General features: G+C 41.4%; 1 protein-coding gene across 1 annotated transcript in view; it reads left to right on the forward strand.

Annotated features, from left to right (window-relative positions):
- The window catches only part of pex7 (peroxisomal biogenesis factor 7), a 44,625-nt gene that overhangs the window by 17,829 nt on the left and 3,348 nt on the right, over positions 1–23,448 (forward strand). The window contains 5 exon segments of the mRNA XM_032543848.1: positions 986–1,092; positions 1,482–1,560; positions 1,563–1,594; positions 5,464–5,519; positions 15,011–15,110. Coding sequence (XP_032399739.1) covers positions 986–1,092; positions 1,482–1,560; positions 1,563–1,594; positions 5,464–5,519; positions 15,011–15,110 — 374 coding nt within the window.

Genomic DNA, 23,448 nt, shown 5'->3' on the forward strand with positions numbered 1-23,448 from the left:
AAAAGAAAAAAGCAGGAGGATGAAAAGGCCCCGTGTGTCGGAGGGCTGGTTTGAAGCCGCTGAGGCTTTCGCTCTGACTTTGGCATAAAGACTGCAGAGTGGGAATAGAGCTCTCTGAAACCTGCTGGCTGTGAAATTAATGGAGAGGAGGAGAGGAGGAGGAGGAGAGAGAAAGAGTGTAAGGTTCTGCTCTGTGATTGTCGCAGTGTGTTTGCAGACCCTCAACCTCTGTCCAAACACACACACACACACACACACACACACACACACACCCACACACACCACACACACACACACACCACACCACCACACACACACACACCACACAACACAACCACACACACACACACACCACACACAAACACACACGAGTACAACAATCTGAATGAACACATACAGCCGTGTTCCCCTCTATTAACCTGTTCCCTTTGTCTCTTTGTCTATCTATCTCTCCCTCTTTCTCTCTGTCTCTCTCTCTTTCCCTTTCAATTTAAATTTCATGTTACTTTATTGGCATGACAAAAAATCCATCAGTGTTGCCAAAGCATAAGAACAAATAACAACAAGGAGTAAATACATCTGATATAATAATACAAGTAAACAGGATAACTGTGGTATAAATGTAGATACATTATATAGTAAATGATGTGCATGTCCCTCAAAGAGTATGTTGAAACAAAAATATAAAAGAATTAAAAAAAGATAATATATAAAATTCTCTATCTATTTTGCCTTGTATTCTCTCTCTGCAGTTGTTTCATGTTCTTTTGCTCAGAGAATACATTTGTCTATTTTACTTCTATACTCTTTAGTAATGTTAAACATTTTAGACATGTTTCGAACCTATTTGCAGATTCTCAGAGTTATACATTTGTTATTATTATATTTTTTATTATAGTATTTTTTAAAACAATACAACCGCTTGACGTAAATCTTCTTATTTTTGAGGGATTAGGACGTATTAATGAACTGTGTCTGATTCCAGGTGACGGGACGCTCCGAGTTTGGGATGTGAAGAGCGCTGCGTGTCGATTGGCCATCCCAGCGCACAAGGCTGAGATCCTTAGCTGTGATTGGTGCAAATATGACCAGGTACCCGCCCTTACACTGCAACTTTGGCTTCACTGTGTTTTCTTTCATCCTTGACAAATGTAGTTAACGGTAGAACTGTGTTAAGTATAATTATATCTATTTAAGGTGCATGTCACCAACGTGATTTCAGATTAAAATACATTTCAACATGTTTATTGAAGTTCGAAATGCATTTAGCCGGCAGAATTTTATTTTAAGATCCAGTCTGCCAGATGCCTGGTAGTTTTAAATTGCAGCTGATCAAGTTTAGTCCACCTTAAATGCATTTAAGGTGCAACCTTACCATTTAAGGACATGTAACTGGATCTTCTCTGAATACCTGGGAGTGTTTGGAACAGTGAGTTGTTGTGTTTTGTGTGTGTGTGTGTGTGTGTGTGTGGTGTGTGCAGAACGTCGTGGCCACGGGCTCGGTGGACTGCAGCGTGTGTGTGTGGGACCTGAGGAACGTCCGACAGCCTGTCAATCAGCTGCTGGACACACCTACGCCATCCGCAGGGTCAAGGTACCACACACACACACACACACACACACACACACACACACACACACACACACACACACACGCACATATGCAGGCACACACATATGCATACACACACACAGCCTTGTTTCTTAGGATTGAGAGCAGTGTGTGTGTGTGTGTGTGTGTGTGTGTGTGATGGCAGAGATGACAGTTCAGGGTCTCATAGCATCAAAACACCCACTTAAATAGATCTAATAAGAACCCCCCTACACACACACACACACACACAAAACCCCACACACACACACACACACACACCACACCACACACACCACACACACATACACATACACACCTCAGTTCATCCAATCAAGAATCTGTCTTGCTCAAGATGTGTTTTTCAGGAGAGGTGTCACCAATCGATCGAGATTAGTGTGGTTGTGTGGGGTGTGGTGTGGTGTGTGTGTGTGTGTGTGTGTGTGTGTGTGTGTGTTTGCAAATTCTGTCTGCTTGTATAGATCTGCTGGAGACAGCAGAGAGGAAGTGAAGGGAATCATGATCATTTAAAGGAAAGAAAAGAGTCCCCAGAAATACACATAAGCCGTCCTTTGAATAACATCGTTGTCAGTGATACCACCGCAGTCGTTCAGTATCGGTGCGGAGATATTTAGGATCATTGTATGGATCTTATCAACAGGATTTCAGTATCAGGACTTCTGTCACACTTCTATCAGAAGGGTTGACAAAACTAGTGTGTGTTATTGTGTTGTGCTATTGAGCTAGCATGCTATGGTTAGCCACCTCGTCTCGGTTAGTGACATATAGCCGACTTTGAACAGCTCACCCGGAGACTGAAGGCAGAGGACAGTCAGAAACTCACTCACTCAAAACAGCATGGATAGTTTTTTTTTCAAGTTTGTATGTGTGTGGAAGCACCCGAGACACAAAATAACACCCCAAATCCCAGAAAAAGTGATTTTTTTCATAATATGGGCACTTTAAATACAATAGGGTAATAAAAATATGTACAGTATAAGGAATGTATTGTTACTGTTGGTAAAAAACTAAATTACATTTAGAAGGAATGACTGTATTAGAGATGAAGATACTTTACTGTTCTTCTGTCACACAGAATGAGGATTTCATCCTCCATCATCCCAGCTGCACCGCCTCTTATCAGGTTTTTGCTTTGGTTACAAATGACTTTTTAGCTTTTTGATGATGCCAATAAAGCAGCTGTAAATTGGACCGAGAGACAGAGAGAAAGAAAAGAAGAGGGTGGAAAACGAGGCAGAGACTCCGTTTGAATCTGTCAGATAAGAAAGGTGAAAATGTCAGGAGCACAGCGGCGGAACAAATGAACGAATAAATTCATTTAAGAGTGCTTAGCCGACAGCCAGAGAAAGTACTCTCTGTGGACTCTTTTCAGCCTCTCTGTGTCGGCACAATCGCATAACTGCTGAGCACAAAGGTCTGCTCGTCCTGCCTGAAGCCAATGTGACTTTTTTTTTTTAAACATTCACACCTTTTTACATGTTGAGGGACTGCCTCCGACTGCAGAGACTTCAATGCAACATGAAAATAAACCCTTGAACAGATGGAAATGTTACTCAGCAGGATTCAAAGCATTTCAGCAGAGCAAACCATAAACAACGCCGCAGGTGCCGCTGTATCATTTCTATTTTAAAGGGTAATTTTAGCTCTTTTCAACCTGGACCCTTTTTTCTATGTTTTTGCATGTAAGTGACTGATGGGAACAGCAGCCTTTGACATTGGTCCAGTATTAAGCGTGAACACTGTAACCAGCAACCACAGACCGGGCTGCAATGTAACCCTTTGGGGCAAATGTTCAGCGACAGTTTGGTCCACTAAAAGTTTAGTTTTGCTGCTGACAGACTGAGATTAATATTATTATTATTATTATAAGTCTCTGACAACATTATTGAAAGGATCCCTACACACACCCTACACACACTTACACTTGTTAAAACTTTCTGTTTAACCAGAAACAGCTCTGAGGTCGCTAGCGCTTTACCCACCAGAGTCCATTTAAAAAACAATAATTTTAGTGTGTGTAGAGAGCAAATGAGTAAACTCTGTGTTTACTTCAACCAAAAAAAAAAAAAACTAGAGTTGTGATAGCTGGAAAAGTCGAAAGATTGCCTTTTCATACTTTTATTTTGTGTCTGTCAACTTTGAATGAAGTGTATTTTACGATGCTAAAATTACTGTTTATTTACATGGAGTCTGGTGGATTTAGCAAACGCAGTTTTGCGGATGTTCTTATGTTTAAAAAAAAGAATCTTACTCTTTATCAGAAAGGTTGAGCTCCTTAGAAATCCTTTCCATAATGTTGTCAGACTCTTAGAATATTAATCTGAGTCTGTCAGCGGCAAAACAAGCACTTTTGTGAAACTAGGGGTCCAAGATATATCGACTCAATATCGTTATCACAATATTATTGTTATCGAAAGTGTTGCCGTATGTATGCAATATTTAGTTTATTTTGTGGAGCGCTGCGTCCCGTCCGTTGGCTTCATGGCTTAGTTGTGTTTGATATAAAGACCGTTTGAAACGCTATAATGATCATATTTCATTGACCAGTTACCGGGGTTACCGTGCCATGTTACTACACATCAGCGCACGGGGCCACTACGTGACATACCCCATGGAGCGTACCACGTGTGTGCATATTTCAACAGAGTGACAGTTTAAGGGAAGAAAGAGATAGAGACGACAAAACTGAACGGATCAGAGAAGCAAAAGAAAAGTTGTGTCCTGTTCTCTTCATTTATTTATTTATTTTATACTGTTTAACCAGTAAAACATGGCTTGTTCTGTAGACGTGGTCCTTATTTATTTATTCATGTTGGACCGCTCCAATATGACAGTCTGTTGTAAGAAAACTTGTTTACTGTAATTTAAAAATCTATTTTGATGCATTTTCCTGTAACTTTTATAATTATATATGTTTAAAAATATCGAAATTAATATCGATAAGCAATATCACATTTTGTCAATATAGTGCAACCCTAATACAAGCTGCACAATTGTCCTGTTAACTTACATCGTAGCTTCGTTCTCCGCTGTCGACTGCAGCGATCTCTCTTAAAACTGGACCGATGCCAAAGATTGTTGTTCCCATCAGTCACTCAGACACAAACACATGGGAACATATTTAGGAACATAGGGCCCAGGTTGAAAGAAACAATTAACGTTTCTTAAAAGTTAAACCTTCAAATGTCATACTATTCTTTTATTTTTGGGTTTGTTTAAAGAATCTGTAAGGACAAAGGACTAAGTATCTAAGCCAAAGTTGCATATGTTTACGATGATAAACTGAATATGTGGCAAAGAATTATGTTTTATATAATTTGTCTAAAACGCAAATATCTCTGTGTGTCAATGGAGGTCAGGTATTTGACTTTTGAGTTTTGAAAGTAGACGGCATGTTGATGTAGAAATCCTGCAGACCATAGGACAATATTGGTCAACCTGTGAGAAATCAAAAGGACATAAGTACGCATTCAACTTTCGACCTATAGTCCTTGTTGAACTGGCAAAATATACAATCAAATCTGAGATTTCTCAACGGCAATTTAGCCGTCTATCTCCATAGACTCCCATTCATTTTGCACTCGCCTGTGGAACTCCGCTCTGAGGTCACCTGCTGCCGGGTGTAACGTTAGTGCCACTAGAGGGCGCCGCTCTTCGGGGAACACAATCTCTCCCTCCTCGAGGGGATATGGATGATGAAATGCCCCCTTTAAATAACAATAAGATACACAAACAAGTGCCTCTCACGTTTTATTGACAATTTAGCAATGTGAATTAATTTATTGAACAGATTAAGACCATGCTCTTTATTACTTTCCTAATTATAACGTTTTTTGTTCCTCTTCCCGCAGTTTTCTCCGTTCAGTAAGACGATGTTGGCGTCCTGCTCGTACGACTTTACTGTCAGGTAAGAGACACTTTTATCACTTTCTTCTTCTGTGTTTGTGTGGCGTTTCCACTTTACACCGTTTCTGTCCCGATCATGAAGCACTCTGTGAACGTCTGCGTCTTTAAAATGAAGAATGGCACTTTACAGATAAAGTAGGTCTAGACCACACTCTGCAATTTACGAAGACCCAAATAATTCCAGTTATTCCCCCAAGAGGAAGCGTTTAGTGCGACAGTGGCGAGGAAAAACTAGAAGACTAATTTGAAAAGCATCTTTGCTAGAGTATAAGAGAGGGCAGCGGCGGTTGTGGTCTCTAGCACGGAGTCGTATTTCTGCTTACATTTCTTTTCTTTCAATTACCAGCCTGAGTAGATGTGACGAATGGTGTCATCATTGAAGGAGCAACGAACGAAGAAAAGGAAGGACATCGTAATAATGTGTGATAAAGTTAACTGGTGTGTGAGAGAGAGAGAGAGAGAGTAGCAGAGGTTGAGTTGATAAAAATCTGTAATATCAAGCCAGAGTGCCTCTACGGATCTATGAGAATATGCCAAGTCTTTTCTGTTCTGTGAAACTGCTGACCGGTCTATTTTACCAGTCTGTATGTGTGTCAGAGGTTTAATGAGAACTACCTTCATAGACGGGATGAGACGAATGGATAGATGAAAGACGGCGAGAGAGGAAATCAGGGGGGCCCGAAGTCTCTGAAAAACACTTCAAAGTTCTGGTAAAATCAACCAGTTTTCTAGCGTGACGAGCCAGACCCACATCCAGATGTTGGGTCTGGGAGCTCCCCATTGGCTGGGCTCAATCCGAGGGGCGGGATAAACGGTTGTCTTTCAAATTCCCTCTGCACGCCATAGGATAGCGCTACAACCAGTCAGAGCAACGCTGGTTGACGGATTAAACTTTAAACTCTGAACACATCTTCCTTTTTTAAGAATGACTTCAGAGCTCAACTCCGAGTTCCAGAGTTGCGGGCAGAGAGAGAGAGAGAGGGAGACAGAGAGACAGAAGAAGAGAGAGAGAGAGAGAGAGAGAGAGAGACAGAAGGAGAGAGAGCAAGAGAGAGAGAGGGAAAGATAAATGTGGTGAGAGCTGGCTTTGTGCCAAACCGTGTTTTATTGATCCATGCTTTGATTGGCTCAAATACTCTATGCTGAGTACTGATTTCATTACAGGCTGCCCCTGACATACACACACACACCACACACACACACACACACACACACACACACACACACACACACACACTAAACAGCGTCTGCAGTAATACTCCTTAGTGAACAACTCAAAAAGTATCAAATAACATTTATTTTTGTTTTCCAAGAAGAAGCCCAGAGGCTGCATTGAAATAATTTAATGCCAATTTACTTTTGGGAATCCTTTTAATTAGCAGAGGGAGGATTTCTGAATTCAAAGGCAGTTTCACATTCAACACTTCAGGGGAGTGTCTGAAGGATTCAACCTTAACGTCACTGAACACACCAGAGCATTTAGCAGCTAAAGAGGCAGGCATTTCCCTCAGGAGCTGGTGAAGAGTAAAAGCCGAGTTGAGAGAGAATATTGGAGTGACGTTCGTCAGGTACCTCTATCGCCACGGCGCTGTGGAGGAAGGCTCAGCAGAGCAACCTTTTTTTAAGCCTTCTTCATACATTATGCTGTATCTTTAATTTAATCTCACACTCACACTGTGTTCTTCTTTATTAACTGTCCGTTCTCTGAGATAATCCTTAATCCATTAATTACTAACACCGTTTCAGTGGGGTTACTTCATCTGATTTTATCTTATTAAAACATGAACTGTGTGTGCGCGTGTGCGTGTGCGTGTGTGTTTGTGCATGCGTGTAAGTGTGTGCGTGACTTTCTCTGTAGCAACATCACGTAGGTTTGTTTTGTGTTAAACACCAAACACAAGGTTATCAAGCTAATTATCACCCATTCTTTGTGTGTGTGTGTGTGGTGTGTGTGTGTGTGTGTGTGTGTGCGTGTGCGTGGTGCGTGCGTGCGTGCCCATCCATCATGGCTGACTGCAGGAAGCTCTAATCGCCTCCTTAACAGAAGCCTACATCGTTAACACATTAGTAATTTCTTTGTTCGTTGATCAGCAGCCTTGCTGCAATTTTTTTAAACTTTTGTTTTTATCAACTTTGTGTTTGCGATCATAACTCTAAAATCTAAAATGTTATATGATCTAAAATGCACGATATCCCTTCCTGCTGCCAAATATTGAAAGTAAAGCCTGTTGAATGAAGTAAATGAAGGTGTAGGAAATCTGAAATCTGAGCGCCCGCACATCCACCTGTTGCTGTGTTTGTCTCTTTACACCTTCCACTGTGTAAACTCCATCTGCTCACACAAAACACACACACACACACACACACACACACAGACACCACACACACACACACACACGCCTGCTTCTGTTGGCCGTCCTGTGTGTTGAAACCCGTGAACATATACTGATTTAATCCACCTGTACACACACAGAACAATAAGACATGAAAGCACATGCGTTCCAGTCATATCCAAATACATCTGAGCACATTACAGCTACGTGTACACACAGCTTGGTAACCCTTTCTCGGATCTCATTTCCTCTCTCCACCCGCCACCACCTTGCTTAAGGTCTTTAAGTCTGAGTCCGCAGTTGATTGACTAGGTTTTGAGTGAAGTGGGGAAAACCCCTGAATGCTCTGATGCTGGCAGTTTTTGTCATTTGAATTTTTATTTGCAAATACGACGAACAACAGCTCACATGGTACAGTTTACAGAAGACAAATAAGACGAGTAGGTCAGAAAGTGAAATAACATTTCAGTCAAAGCATGAGTTATGCTGGTCACAAGGAATGTGAAAACGAAAAAATGTACAATGTACAAGCTGAGCAGACAAAAAGTAGTAGTAATAGTTAAATAAAACAATCAGACAAAATCAGTAAATTAAATAAATATGGCATAAAAAATCTGATTACAATCTCATAATCAGGCTACTAGTTAGAAGTCAGGTGGACCATAAAGTATTTCCATATCCCCAGTGTCTCAGGCTCTTTGCCCCTTATCCTCACCATCACCACTCCCAAATGATGCTGTCACTCTCATGAGGAGTTTCCACGCCTGCATTGTTGGGTATATTGGGGATTTTCAGTGTCTCAATATTGCTTACGTTCTATAACCAGCCTCTGGAGACTCCACCAGCTGACTTCTCTATTGGCTGCTGAAACAGGAGACGTCTCTTACGTTGTGAAACCAGCCTCTGGAGACTCGACCTGCTGAGTCGCAGCGACACCATCAGCTGGTTTGAGACGGGCCGCTTCAGACCCCTAGAATTTTCCCAGATTTTGTCTCGTCCCTGAACTGAGTTTAAACTGTAGCGCTCTTAGTACACTTTAAAGTTATATTTCAAAGAATTGTTAATGGATGTTTGGACACTCACTCATTCGTATTTAGTATGAAAGTGAGAAACAGCTGCTTGGCCCTTCATGTTTGCTTTATATAACGTGTTATCAGTTCCTCTGCCTCACTGCTGTCGGTGTGTTTATGTGACTCTAAACAGTCATTTCCGGTTTAAATGAAAAGCATCAATAACACGAACTCAAGAGAGGATCGGATCTGTTGTCTTATATCTGGTTTATGACTCTCAGTTTTGTCCCTGTATCCCCTCCCCCTCTTTCTCTCTCTGCTCTCTCCGCCCGTGACTCAATGATTTTCAATGAGTGAGACGCACGCACAAACAAAGCTGACAGGTGAATGGACGTTTCCACTGAATGAAACACAATAGAAGCTAAATAATTAACTCTGGAAACTGCGGACAAAAAGACAGAACAAGCCTCATCGTTTGTCTAACCGGGGAACTCATCTGGTCCTAAACACACACACGCTTGCACACATGAACGTCATCGAACCCTTTTATCTGAATCACAGTCGGACACAGGTCACATTGTTCTTCTGTACATTTAAATCAGGAGTGTCAAAGTCAATTTCACTAAGGGCCGCACTGGAAAATAGCAATCACATAAAGGGCCAGACATGTTTGGTTTATTCACATCATCACAAAAAGTCAAACCTTATTTTCTTGTCTTCTTACTTATAGCTTGGTAGACATGCAGCCCCAAAAAAGTAACTTCATCAAAGAAAAAAGCCACAAAAAAGGTAAAAATAAAAAACCTGAAAAAAACATCGGACAAAATGTCGGAAAACGTGGCAATAAACTATGAAAAAAGTGGCAAAAAAGTGGCCAAAAGTGACAAAAACGTTGAAAAAGTGACAATAAGTTGAAAAGTGGCAAAAAAAAAAAGCATCTGCAAATGTGACTAAAACTTCAGAAATATTGACAATGTTGAAAAAAGCTGTTACAAAAAAGTTGAAAATTGACAAAGACATCGGACAAAATGTCGGAAAAAATGCCCCAAAACATTGGAAAAAGTTGAAAAAAGTGGGGAAAAAGCGACAAGTGACAAAACATCAACAACAAGTTGAAAATTGACAAAAATATCAGACAAAATGTCGGAAAACACGCCCAAAAACGTTTGCAAAAGTGACAATAAATTCAGAAAACGTGACAAAACGCTGAACAAACAACAAAAAGTAGACAGGCCATGATTTATTGCGGACCTAAATTGATATATTGCGGGCCGGATCAAAGTCTGCGAGGGGCCAGATTTGCCCCGCGGGCCATGAGTTTGACACCTGATTTAAATGTCTTTTGAAAATCTAGATTTTCTCAATTACTTGATGCTGCATTGTGTCAAAATATCAACATCTAAAAAGCCGATTCACCACAGTCGGCAGTAAATAACTGGTGTTGCTCATTTTATGACGCCAATCAAGCCCATAGTGGCTCTTGGCTGCAGGATTATTACGGCTGGTTGTTAATGGCCTCAATGGGAGCGCTGAAATGCATCAATTCCAGTAGGAATTTTGTTTTATTGCTGCTGCACTTCATTACGCTGCTGAAGTTTTGCGCCGCACTTTAGGTGATGAATGTGTTGGATTTTCATTTTCTTGCATATATTTGTGAATGAGTGAGCACAGAAACCTCCATTCACTGTGGTCACAAAGATATTCAGACTAATAAAGACAGAAAAGAGGCCTTAGTAAATGTTTTAGAATAGATCTTTATTGTCCCCAAGGGGAAAGTTGTCTTGGGTGCAGTGCTGCAGCACAAACAAGTAACAGAAAAATTCTACAATCAACTTAAAATAAAAAAATAAAAACAGTAAGATCATAAGATCCACGAAGCGTTTCAGGACATAAAGGAAGGACACATGTGACTTCACAGACTAGACGACATCTTAAAAGGGGACTGTAAGAATTAAAGTGCTACTTGCAAAGTGCTGGTGTGTTTATTGCACCTTTGCTCGGTTGTGCTAAGACTTACTACTTGAGCTCAGCAGCTTGATAGATGGGATAGATGATAACTTAAGTCAGTTTGTTTTACATCTCGGCACACACACAAGTTCAGGAAGGAGAGGCTGTAATCATTTTGTCTTCTTGCTTTCTGACTGCTTGCTCACACAGACTCTGGGCTAGTACTTTCTTTTCATGTCTGCTTTTTATTTTTACTCCCTTCAAGCAGCAACGTAATCACATTTTGGACATGTTAGTCACAAACACATGAGCATCTCTGTGAGGCTTTTATGCTCAATTCACTCCAATAGATCACAATTATTAAAAGGGTGAAAAAGCAGGAGAAAGTCTGCTCTTTTTAAATCTATACCTCTAGGACCAAACCTGTATAGTTTGTCCTAAGAGGCATGTTGATGCCTAAATGTTCAGTGGCAGTTTTAAGACGTTTTAAACTCAGCTCTGGAGTGCCGGATTAGGGCCGTACATTCATCCGTTTAAGGTCACAGTATACCTAAAATAAAGTGCTTGTTGTATTGACCACCAGCGTCCGAAACCTTCCTTTTAAGTGTGACATTGTAGGATGGGTGCATCCTTCAATTTTTGGTAACTTTCTGAAACAGACAACTGGACAATAACGGCCACTTTTTGCCGCAATTGGCCAAGTCTGTGACGGAGTAAAGGTCGACGTAATTTAAACTGTCAAGCACTATTATCCCCATTAGGGATGATTCTACAAAGACAAAGAGTTCTTGGAGAGAGATCAGGGAGGCAGCGGGATGCAACCCAAAGGACGCTGTAATGGCAGGTTCTTTGTCCCATCTTTAAGGTTAACGGATATAGTTTGCTATCTTTAGGCCTGGCGTCCACACTACTCTACTGCCGCGTTTCCGAGACCCTAAAACTTTAACAGTTGAAACACTGCTGCCCTAGCCTGATGGGGTCATACGTCTGATTCTGCTCCATCGTGCTGTGATTATATGACGTGTTTCAACCCAACCAGGAAAGAAAATGCCTCTGCACTTAATTGGATAGACTTAAAACCAATCAGAGCAACGGATAGACCTACAACCAATCAGAACAGCGGAGTATATGACGGCTGGCATCCAGGCTAAGCGACCGTTGGGGCCAGCTGATAAATTCAACCGTTGCCGAATCCCGTAGGAAGGACGGCAAAAACATATATCCAACGACAAATGCCTCGATCACGTTCTCTGTTCATCTTTTAAAATGAAAGCGCTGTTGATATCTTCTCTATCAGACACCATGGAGACATTTAAACATCTCAGTTCTCCAGCGGCAGCCGTCTTTGTCGTAAACGGATTCAACCCAAGCGCTCTTTGGTGACGTGGTTGATTACGTTACTGTTGATCATCTGTTCATCATCGCATAAAGCCCGCCCTGACAATCTGATTGGTCCGAACAGCTCTGGTTGCTCCACAACGGATCAAGTCCAGACCGAACTGCCCAACCTCAAATGTTGTGGGCGGAGCTACGTCAGGTTGGCATCCAGGCTACTGCAGCCCCTTTTGGTTTGAAAATCCGCGGTTGCTTTGTAGTCTGGACGGACACACGTTGTAGAAATGTAGAGGAGTAGAAAGTATAGATAATTGCAGCAAAATGTAACAAAGTAAAAGTCAAAAGTATGCACTATTTATTCTACTTAAGTAAAGTACAAATAAAAGAAAAATGTACCTAAAGCACCCATATTATGCTAATTTTCAGGTTCATAATTAGGGTTCAAACCGCGAAGTGGTAGATCCCTTCTATGTTTTTCTGTTATTATTATTATTATTATTATTAGGGTTCAAACCGCAAAGATTTGAAAGATATGTACAGAAAGATTTTCTCAAAAATCAGCAACCGCAAACTCACAGTGTATGTTCAGATAATTGCCCCAGATACACCCAGACAGTTTCATATACATACGCCACTAGGGGGCGCTACAAGCACAAGATAAGTGAGTAGCATTACACACGTTTTTACTAAAAATCCCGTATTCATTGTCCAATCATCACAAATCTCTCAGGATATGTCCTCATAAGTATTTGAACCACGCCCTGAAAGTTTAATCCAAATTAAACACCAGGGGGCGCTATAAATGCAAACAAACTGCAGGTGATACATCGCAAATCAGGCTATAAATGACTAAATGTTTGTCCAGTCAACACAAAACTTACAGGAAATGTCTACATAATGACACATACTCCGTAAGTCTCATTCACATTGACCAGAGGTGGCTGTATCTGCTACTGAACTTTTTACTTTTCCTTTCTCACATACAACACCCTGATAAAGCAAAATTTCAGGCAACTTTATTTATATAGCATATTTGAGCCACAAGGCAATTCAATGTGCTGTACCTTAGAGGAAGTTTAATTGTGTCCACTTAGTTCTCCACTCTGAAGAAGCATCTTCTGGTCAACAGTTGGAGTTCGTCAATGGTCGCCAAAGCCCAGAAACCAACCCATTCTGCTCCTTAAGAATGAAACCAGCGTGTGGGGCGTCACACACACACGTGTACCAACCGCGAAATCGAGTGTGAGCAGTGATTTACACTGAGAAGTCATTCAATATATAATATCTCTCAATGCCTGACTCTCCCCAGACACCCATCGCTCAGGGTGTGTGTGTGTGTGTGTGTGTGTGTGTGTGTGTGTGGTGTGTGTGTGTGTGTGTGTGTGTGTGTGTGTGTAATAATAATAATAATAAGGGCCTAATGGAGCCCGATGGGAGCTGCAGTGTTCCCTCTGAAAATGATTTAATTACATTTACAAAGTGGATGAGTCTGGAGGGAGTGTTTGCTGAGTCAGGGCTTTGGACACACACACACACACACACACACACACACACACACACACACACACAACACACCACACACACACACACACACACACACACACACACACACACACACTTCGGTCAAGACCAGGAAGAGACACAGTCTTTCAATTAGTCTGATTGGCCGCTGCTGCCTGACGTCTAGCAGCAGTGTTTTATTGGCTCTCTGTTTCTTTCCACTTCTAATCTCTCGCCGTCTCCTGCTCTCCTTTCTCTTTTACCTCTTATATATCTTTATGTTTCTGCATCTCACTCTCTAGATTGCTTTCTCTTTTTTTGATTTTTTTGTTACATCTCTTCCCCTTAACATCTTTAAACTCTTCTCTCTCTGCATATCTCTAACTCATCCTCCTCCCTCCTTTTCTGTGTTGAATCCTACTCATGCATAGGATTTATAACCATGTACATTGAATCATTAATCAGTAACTTACTGTAAATATGTCAGACTTAAATTGTGACAAAGTTGGAACAATCTGACATGTTGTGTACTGATTTTGTGGTACCATTTCACTCCATCGCTTTGGGCTCTATCTTGAACCCAGCAAATAGCCCGACACAAAGCCCCACGCAAGTGTCTTTGCTATTTTAACACCGTCCCGCTCCCGTATCATTTAAACAGCAAATGCACCTGTGCCTATCTTTGCGCCAATGGCCGTGCTGGTCTTACAGGGAGGTGTGTTCAGATGCATTCTGGGAGAATTGCTACCTTGAGGCAGTTACACACATAGGGTCACACACTATGCTAGGGACGCACAGCAAAAAAAAAAATGACGTTGCAAATCTGCCTCCTAATAGCAATGTGCCAACGTCCAAAGGTGCCTGGCTGTTAAAGGGAATGGGAGATGACCTCTGATTGGTTGATTGCATGTTCCGCTCAGAACACCCCTCTGATTAATGAAGACACTACGTACAACCCTTTAGGACCATGCACCCGGCACACGGACCCTTTTTTCCGCCGTCAAACTAGCAAAAGTGGATTTGGACACACCCTAAAGGCACCTGTACCGGTAGATCTACTTAAGGCTATTTCGAGTGAATTGGACAGCGCTACCTTTTTAAATGCAAGACAACTAGCAACATCGTTAGTTACAAAGAAGATACATATTAAATTAGATATTATTAGTTACATTGAATTGTTGATCATGTTGTGCACTGGTCCACAGCGCCATCTGGTCGGGCCCATCCACATCGTCTGATCTAATTAGTAAGCCGTGTGTGTGTGTGTGTGTGGTGTGTGTGTGTGTGTGTGTGTGTGTGTGTGTGTGTGTGTGTGTGTGTGTGTGTGTGTGTGGTGTGTGTGTGTGTGTGTGTGTGTGTGTGTGCAGGTTCTGGGACTACAGTAGGAACCAGCCTCTCCTGGACACAGTGGAACATCACTCAGAGTTTGTCTGTGGACTAGACTTCAACCTGCACATCCCCAACCAGGTAACCCACACACAAAAACGGCCGTTTTGAAATTGAAGTGGACTTTGCAGAGATGCGCCTCTGAGAATAACCACCTTAGCCTAACCCAATGACCCTTGGAGTTTTGCTTTTTGGAGCGCCTGTTTTTTTGGTTTCAAGCATCAAAAAGGTTCCACGTGAGAGCCCATAGTATGTATGTAGTTCTCCGTAAGGTATACACAATAACAAAGCAGTGGTGTTTGTTTTAAGTGGTTATTTCCCGGCTCACTGCAGCTCTTCGTGCCCACAGAGAAACCAGACAGCTCCCAGTGAGACCGGGGCCCTTGGTCCATTATCATACAACAGGGGGTTGGCTGCCTGTGGAGATTACGCTTCACTGAACATGTCAGAGGAAAAGAAACGGCGAGGTCGCCCGTTAGACTGGAAACAGAGAATCACATGAAGGGCCAGACCTGTAGAGATCCTGTTGTTTTTTTTGATTTTGTTACACTGAAAAAGTCAAACATCTTTGACTTTATTACTGCATTTTGCATTTTTTTATACATTCATATCATAATTTTAGTAGTTTTATTCACTATTTTTGTAGTTTTTACCATTTTTTTGTAGCTTTCTGTAACATTTGTCACTTTTTTTGTTGAATTTCTTTCTCTTTTTCTGACATTTTTGTAGACATAAAGCCCTACAAAAGTCAGCAAAATTTCCTTTGCCATCCTAGAATTTAGGAAATTAAGCAAAACAAAGATAAGAACATATATAGAGCATATAATTTTTTTTTTTTAAGGTTATTTTTGTGGACATTTAGGCGTTTATATCCGACCGGCCAGCTTAGACTTGAAAGCGGAGAAAGAGGGCCGCAGAACGGGACAAAGCTGCGTTGAGGACTAATGTTTATATGGGCGCACGCTCTGCCGGGTCACCTACCGGGCACCCGTTGATCACATGTTTTAACAGCTCCTGTTTTACAGCCTAAATATGAAAACTGTCTCTCTGCATCTGTGGAAATTTATGAGTCTCTAAGTCAACAAATCTGCCAAAAGTCTCCTCTGAATGTCAAATAAGTACAGTTTGAAAAACATTTTACACGTTTTTTTTTTGTTTGGCACACAACTACGCGGCCCAAAGTCCATTGTGAACCTACATTGATATGCAGGCCGGATTCGGCTCGCGGGCCTCATGTTTGATACCTGTGTATTCGCTCTATTAACAGTGGCGGATCCTTCAAAGGTCACAGAAAGTGAAGTAGAATCTGATTTGCTTTTTACTCACATTATATTTTGGATTAACTAACTGTAAAATTACGGAGAATTGAACTCTTTACTTGAAAGTTGGCAACACACAGCAACACACAGCAAAACACAGCAACACACAGCAACACACAGCAACACACAGCAACACACAACAACACACAGCAACCTGCTGCAACACACAGCAACACGCAGGGATGTCGGGGAGTGTGTGCTCCAATGTGTGGGGGTAAAGAAGAAGTGATTTGAAAAGGCCACAGGTGTCTAGTTCAGTTTTTCTTTGGCTAATTTATTCTGGCGGTGTCCCAGAGAAGAAAATGTAGTGAGAATGACAGCCAGCAATGAGATCACCTTAGGGATACATGCGTGGGAAATAGTGACATAAAACATCCTAGGATCAACGTTGTGATTGGGGAACGAGTAGGTGGTCGTGAAATGAAGGATTGCATCGATGCATCGGGATGCAGGCGTAGAGGATTCCGCAGCGACAGACTATAACCAGTTATCTCCGACTGATGTTGCTCGCTCGTTTTTTGTTCGTGCTTTTATTGTTTTTTCGTTGTTGTGTTCAGACTCCGCTGCATTCAGGAAGTGTCTTTCTTAAGAGCAGACCCATCTTTACATCTACTGTAACTGCTCGCATTTGTCGATGAAAGCCATGTGTAGCAATTTATGAGGAATTTGGGGAGGTGACGCATCAAGAAATCAGACTGTAAACGGACTAATCGTCGGCCGGAAAATCAAATTGAATCGAGAAACCAATGACGATTCAATGAGTGTTGAAATCAGCGTCAGTTGTTTGCAGACTCCGTAACGATCTGAGGTCATCGCTCCTACATCACTGCATCATTTTGAAACTCTCGCGTTCTTCAGTCCACAGCCCTTACATTGCCTCGAGTCTTTTTTAACCCTTGTGTTGTCCTTGGGTCAAATTTTAATTTTTAATATCAGGAACTTGGCTTTCTTTCAATCATATTGCCTAAAAATAACATGGATGCCAAACAATGCTCTTCAGGTAAAGTGAATGATTACTTCCATTGAATTTTGGTTGTTTTATTGAATTGTATGGCATTTTAAAAAGTGACCAAAACCTCAAGAAGAAATTAATTGGTTTTGTATAATGTCATAAAAAGGTTTATTTGCTATGAGTTAAAAAAAGCATAGAAAAAACCCAGCAAAAACATTGGAAAAAGTGCAAAAAGATGATGGTTGATGGGAAGACAGCACAAGGGTTAATGTTATGTATTTTCATCTGATGATTACTCTAATAGAATATAAAACTGACTTTACATGTTGCAGCCCATTGGTGATACACCACTGTTCACCGTTTTCCAAAGCGTACCATTTCAATAAGGAGAGACTTCGGTGTAGATATGCAAAGATTTATTGTACATACGCATGATATGAAATGTACAGAGTCTTTGGAGATTAGAGAATATGGAATTAATTAGTTGTTTGGTTCAATAAAATTTCAGAAAATGGTGAAAAATCTGGATCAGTGTTTCCCAAAAAGCTCAAGATGACGTCCTCGAATGTCTTGTTTTGTCCACAACTCAAAGATATTCAGTTTCCCGTCACAGAGGAGAGCAGAAACTAGAAAAGAAAGTCACAATTAACAATCTGACATCACACAAGTTGTACTTTTTATTTTATTTATTTTTAAACCGATGAATAGATTAATCCTTGCAGCTCTAGTTGCCATTACATAAACCTTTCTGCCTCTACACGTCACAGCTTTACGTTGACACCCTGCTCCTTGTTATCAGGACTTTTCACATGAAACCAATAATACCTCGCTGGAAAAATCAGAGCGAGGACTTTTTTTCAGGACGCAGATAAATGACGTGAAGGTGGAAGTGCGTACGTGATAACGCCTCACCAGACATAGCTTGAACCCACAACATCAAGGTAAACCGTCGGTTTCCCACGGCAACCAATCATAGGGCTCAAGCCGTCCTGACCGAGTTTCCCTCGACAACGTGACGGACAGAGTTAGAGCCATTTGTGTCTGTATTGTCCTTGCTGTTGATGTTGGAAACTGTGTGTGGTGTGTGTGTGTGTGTGTGTGTGTGTGTGTGTGTGTGTGTGTGTGTGTGTGTTGTGTGTGTGTGTGTGTGTGTGTGTGTGTGTGTGTGTGTGTGTGTGTGTGTGAAGAGGCAACAACAGTAATGAGCTGCATTATTGTTTTTTGTTATCAGACATGTCATTACAGAGAAGCGGACTGCCCTTTTTTGTCTCTCGGCCAACCCTCTCTCGTCTTTGCTAAATGTGTGTGCTTGTTTCTTTATTGTGTGTACTTTTTTATACATACTGTATAATAATATATCCTTTAATATCCTTTAAGTACATATTTTTTTATTTTTACTCCAAAGCACAATCTAAACCCAACCCTATGTTCCAGGGGGAAAAAGTGACGCCAAAGTGAACTCAGCAACATATTCTCATGAACGGATTCATATGCTTGCGTCCCAGAATATACGCTCAACGATACATATGATTTCCTATAAAATTACAGCAGCCGCTGGCTGGTCACATGGTGTAGGGCGTCCGTAAAGTAAAATAAAATGTAGCCAACAAAAGGTAACTGTCATGTGACAATGACAGTTAAGACACCAAAATGACTAACTAAGAGCAGAATAAAGTGTTGTGTGTGTGTGTGTGTGTGTGTGTTGTGTGTGTGTGTGTGTGTGTGTGTGTGTGTGTGTGTGTGTGTGTGGTGTGTGTGTGTGTTTGTGCGTGCATGTGTGGGAAGAGGCAACAACAGTGCATTACAGTATATGCGAGGAACATAGATTTCCAGCAAGTAGCAAGTAGGCTACATTTAACGTTAGGCAATGTTGGTAGTTACGTTGGATCATGTTAAGAAGGTAACTTCTCAGTCCCTCCCTCCTTTCTGCTAAAACCCAAAACAGTCTCCTAAACCCTTCCCCTCACAAGGGAGAATACATGTGTGCAGAGATCTGAGGGGCAGTCAACCATAGTCCTCATAAATCCACCATAGTTTAGAACGGCAACACAAAGAAAGAGGAATGTGATTTTATATCCGGCCAAAAAGGACCAGAGCAATCAGGGAAGTGGAACGTCGTGGATATAGACTACATCGGATATGATCTGATCTGGTTTGTTGGGGTTCTTTGGAAGGACAACATGCAGTTTGTTGGCCTAGAAGCTCTGAAGTCATTCTTAAAAAAGGAAGATGTGTTCGGAGTTTAAAGTTTAATCTATTAACCAGCGTTGCTCTGGTTGGTTGTAGCGCTGTCCTATTGCTTGCGGAGGGAATTTAAAAGACAACCGTTGATCCCGCCCCTCGGATTGAGCCCAGCCAATGGGGAGCTCCCAGACCCAACATCTGGATGTGGGTCTAGCTAGCATATTTTTGTCTCTTTACAAAATATGGATGGCCATGCTTTACATCATGTGTTTGGTCTGTACACATGTGCATTTCCTCATCACCGTGTCACCCTTCCCTCCGAACCGTCAGGCTTCGGTTCCGTGCTCCTGATCCGATCTTTGAAGCAGCGAGTCAACAAGCTGAATGTCCTTTCCGAGCATGAGTAGGCAAAGTCGTCATGCAGTGAGTCAGCCGCTGAGGAGAGGAATGCCCTTTTTAATTAACTTTAACAGCTGGTCGTAATGGAAAGGCACACACAACAGCCAAGACTGCAGCAAAAGCACAAAGAGAGAAAGAGAGAGAGAGAGAGAGAGAACGAGAGAAAGAGAGAGAGAGAGAGAATAACAGTGAGAGAGAGTAATATATCTATATAGAGAGAGAGAAAGAAAGAGAGGAAGCAGAGAGAAAGAAAGAAAGAGCGAGAGAATTAGAGTGAGAGAGAGAGTAATATATATATATATATATATATATAGAGAGAGAGAGAGAGAGAGAGAGAGAGAGAGAGAGAGAGAGAGAGAGAGATTTGTAATGAGGAGGAACACAAGACCCAAAGACTAAAGGAAATATAAAAGCAAGGTAAAGTTCAAAGTCTGGCTAATATTTAACGTCTTCTTAATAATGAGGGGGAAAAGATGAATGAAGAAACAATAATTAAAATAGGCTTGTGGCCGGTATGTACTCTCAGTGGGAAAAGCACATGCAGAGTACAATGCACTTGTTATCACTGTTAAGTTGTCATGGTAACGGGCTTTGTGACACTTCCCGAGTGACAAAGGTGTCGTCACACGTTTCACATTGTTTTTGAGGACATACTGGACGTTTAGGCCAGGGGTGTCAAACTCATTTTAGTTTAGGGCCACATCACCCTAATTTTGATCTCGGATGAGCTGGACTTAGACTGGGTAACCCCCCCCCCCCCACACACACACACACACACACACACACACACACACACCACACACACACACACACAAACACACACCGCCCCAACCCCACCCAATCTGCCGGTGATTTGATTTCAACCCGCGTTTTCCATGACTAAGACGAGACTGTACCAATGTCCAAAAGCGCTGACTAAGACTAAACTAACATGCATTATTGTTGACGAAAAAAGACGAGACTAAAATGTTTTGCATGAAATAAAAACTAAGATAACATCTCACTTCCTGTTGTCTACAATCTTCTCTTTTTCATCATGAGATAGAATATTTGCTGCCACTTCTCTGTGATGCTCCTTAACGGATGTTAGAGGCAACCGAAACATCGCCACATGTCACGCTAGGTAACGCTACACCTGGCAGCAGGTAACAGGGTGACAGGGCACCTTTAAACACTTTTTCTCATCTTTCAGTGACTAATTGTTAACATTGTTGGGGCGCACAACCACGGTGATACGGCTCATAGCGGCGTGGGCTTTAAGCCTTTTTATAATTCAGACTTACCAACAGAAAATGTTCTGTATGAAACCAGGAAACAAATATGACAGGTAAAATACCCTCAAATTTTTAACAACACAAACCTGGCCGACATGTTAATACATATCCTCTGACCGAGCTTTTTTGTGATTGGCTGTGCTGCCCGCAATCTTTTTTGAACAGGAAGTGAAACAGTGAGGACCAAGAACTCTCTCAGTTTGGATCCAAACCCTTAATCACGTATTTATAGTCCCTCATCCAGCAGACTGCAGCTTCCTCTTCATTGTTGAACCAAACCCAAAGTGGGTTCTAACACCTGTGACGGTATAAAACAACGGATATAATTATATGAATAACAAAGTGGCTTCATTTTCCTCGTGGTGAGAGGGAAGCGGAACTGGCGTTTTACTGTGCAGGCTGTGAGAAAAGGGATGAAACTCAGCCGAGCTTTGTGTTCTGCAGCCAGGACAGATGACAGAGAAGGAGTGTGTCGTTCAGATGATAACCTCGTCCCCCACAGAGGCGTGTTATTCAGCTGATAGTCACGTCCTGCTTGATTATAGCGTGAGGAGGAGAGGGGGGGTGGGGACGCAGCTGTACTTTCTCCTCCGCTGCATCGTCGGAAACCTTTCGGTTTAGAAAGTAAAGAGCTTCAGACAGCGGACGACACTCAAAAGACGGTTTAAAAGACCTGCTGAAGAAACAAAATAAAGTGTCTTTGTCTATAATTTCTTGTTACAAAATATCACTTTCATGCAAACGACACCATTATGTCTCTCATCTTTGTGTGAGCTACAGAGTCTCCTAAACTACATTATTTGATCAATTATAAAAGATTACAAAAACAGGATTAAGAACTATTTGATCACTCAGTATATGTAATGTCCTCTTATTGGACACTGATCGTCATTGTTTTTTTAATGTTATTTGCTGTTTTGTTTCAGGTCTGTTGTCCGTTCTTTTATGTGAAACCTTTAATGCGGCCAGGACTGAATCTGGAGCGCCCGGGTAGCTCATCTGGTAGAGCGTGCGCCCATAGATAGAGGTTTGCTCCTCGACGCAGCAGCCGCGGGTTGGACTCCGACCTGCGGCCCTTTGCTGCATGTCATTCCCCCCCCACTCTCCCCTTTCATGTCTTCATCTGTCCTATACAAAATAAAGGCCTAAAATGCTCAAAAATAATTTTTAAAAACAAAAAAGACATTCTGAATCTCAATGGGAATATTGCTGATAAAATAACAGTAAAATAAAATGTGTTGCCTTGTTAGTAGGGTTGCAACTAACTATAAAGTCAATGTGAGCATTCAAACTAACTAAATGACTCAGATATACTCGGATCTACTCAGATCTAATGATTGTAAGTCGGACTTCTTTAGCTTTTGTCTTTATCCAACATGTGGCGCTATGTCGGGGAAAATGTGGCAAAAAATAGGGGATTACCTGCATATATTTTAGGACTGCCCATTAATTCAAGAATTTTGGAAATATTGAAAAAATAAAAAAGATAATGGGGTTTGAGGTCTGTCCTGAGCCACATGGCGTGTATGTCCGAGTCTCCAGCGCCTCCACCCGCAGGGCGTCAGATGTGTGTCTGCCTGGTTTACTGTCGGACTCGCCGGTCCTCATCCATATAGTTTACCACGCAGCTCTCCACAAGCAGAAAAAAGAGGTTTCTTCAAACGCAAGTTGCTGGTTCAAAGTTAAGTAGCAGTTCAGACATAGATTGTATATCCTGTTAGATCTTAGATCATGCCGTGCAGCCCTAGAAAACACTTTGGTTAACTCTCAGTTTTGTCTCATCCACTTCTCTGGTGTATCTGTATTTGTTGCATGTAATAGTAACCACTTCTACATGCATTTGTTTTGTTTGATCTCATCAACTCGCGCTGACATTTTAACCCCACCCAACTACTTTCATTTAATCTAATTTCTGTGTTTAATCAATCTTATAGCATTCAATGAAAAAAACTCATAAAAGAACAATGAAAAAAGTCGGAAAAAGCTTCAAAAACGTAAAAAAAAACGCAGAAAAAAGGGGCAAACATTGGAAAAAGTGACAAAAAAGTTGAAAAAACGTTAGGAAAATAGACAAAAGTGTCGGAAAAAAACTAATTCAAAATAGTTTTAGGCTACTCAACTCTCTCTCTGACATTTTCTACCTTTTGTCCAAAACTTTTAAATAATCAGTTTCGTCTCTTCAACAACATCTCGTTTTTGTTGTGAAAGAAAAATTTTGTTAATGAACAGATTTTGTGACATTGTTTTTAAATTAACAGAGGTGTATATGTTTGTGTTTTTGAAAGTGTATT

Source organism: Etheostoma spectabile, chromosome 18 (genome assembly GCF_008692095.1).
Source record: "Etheostoma spectabile isolate EspeVRDwgs_2016 chromosome 18, UIUC_Espe_1.0, whole genome shotgun sequence".
NCBI classification, from domain to species: domain Eukaryota; kingdom Metazoa; phylum Chordata; class Actinopteri; order Perciformes; family Percidae; genus Etheostoma; species Etheostoma spectabile.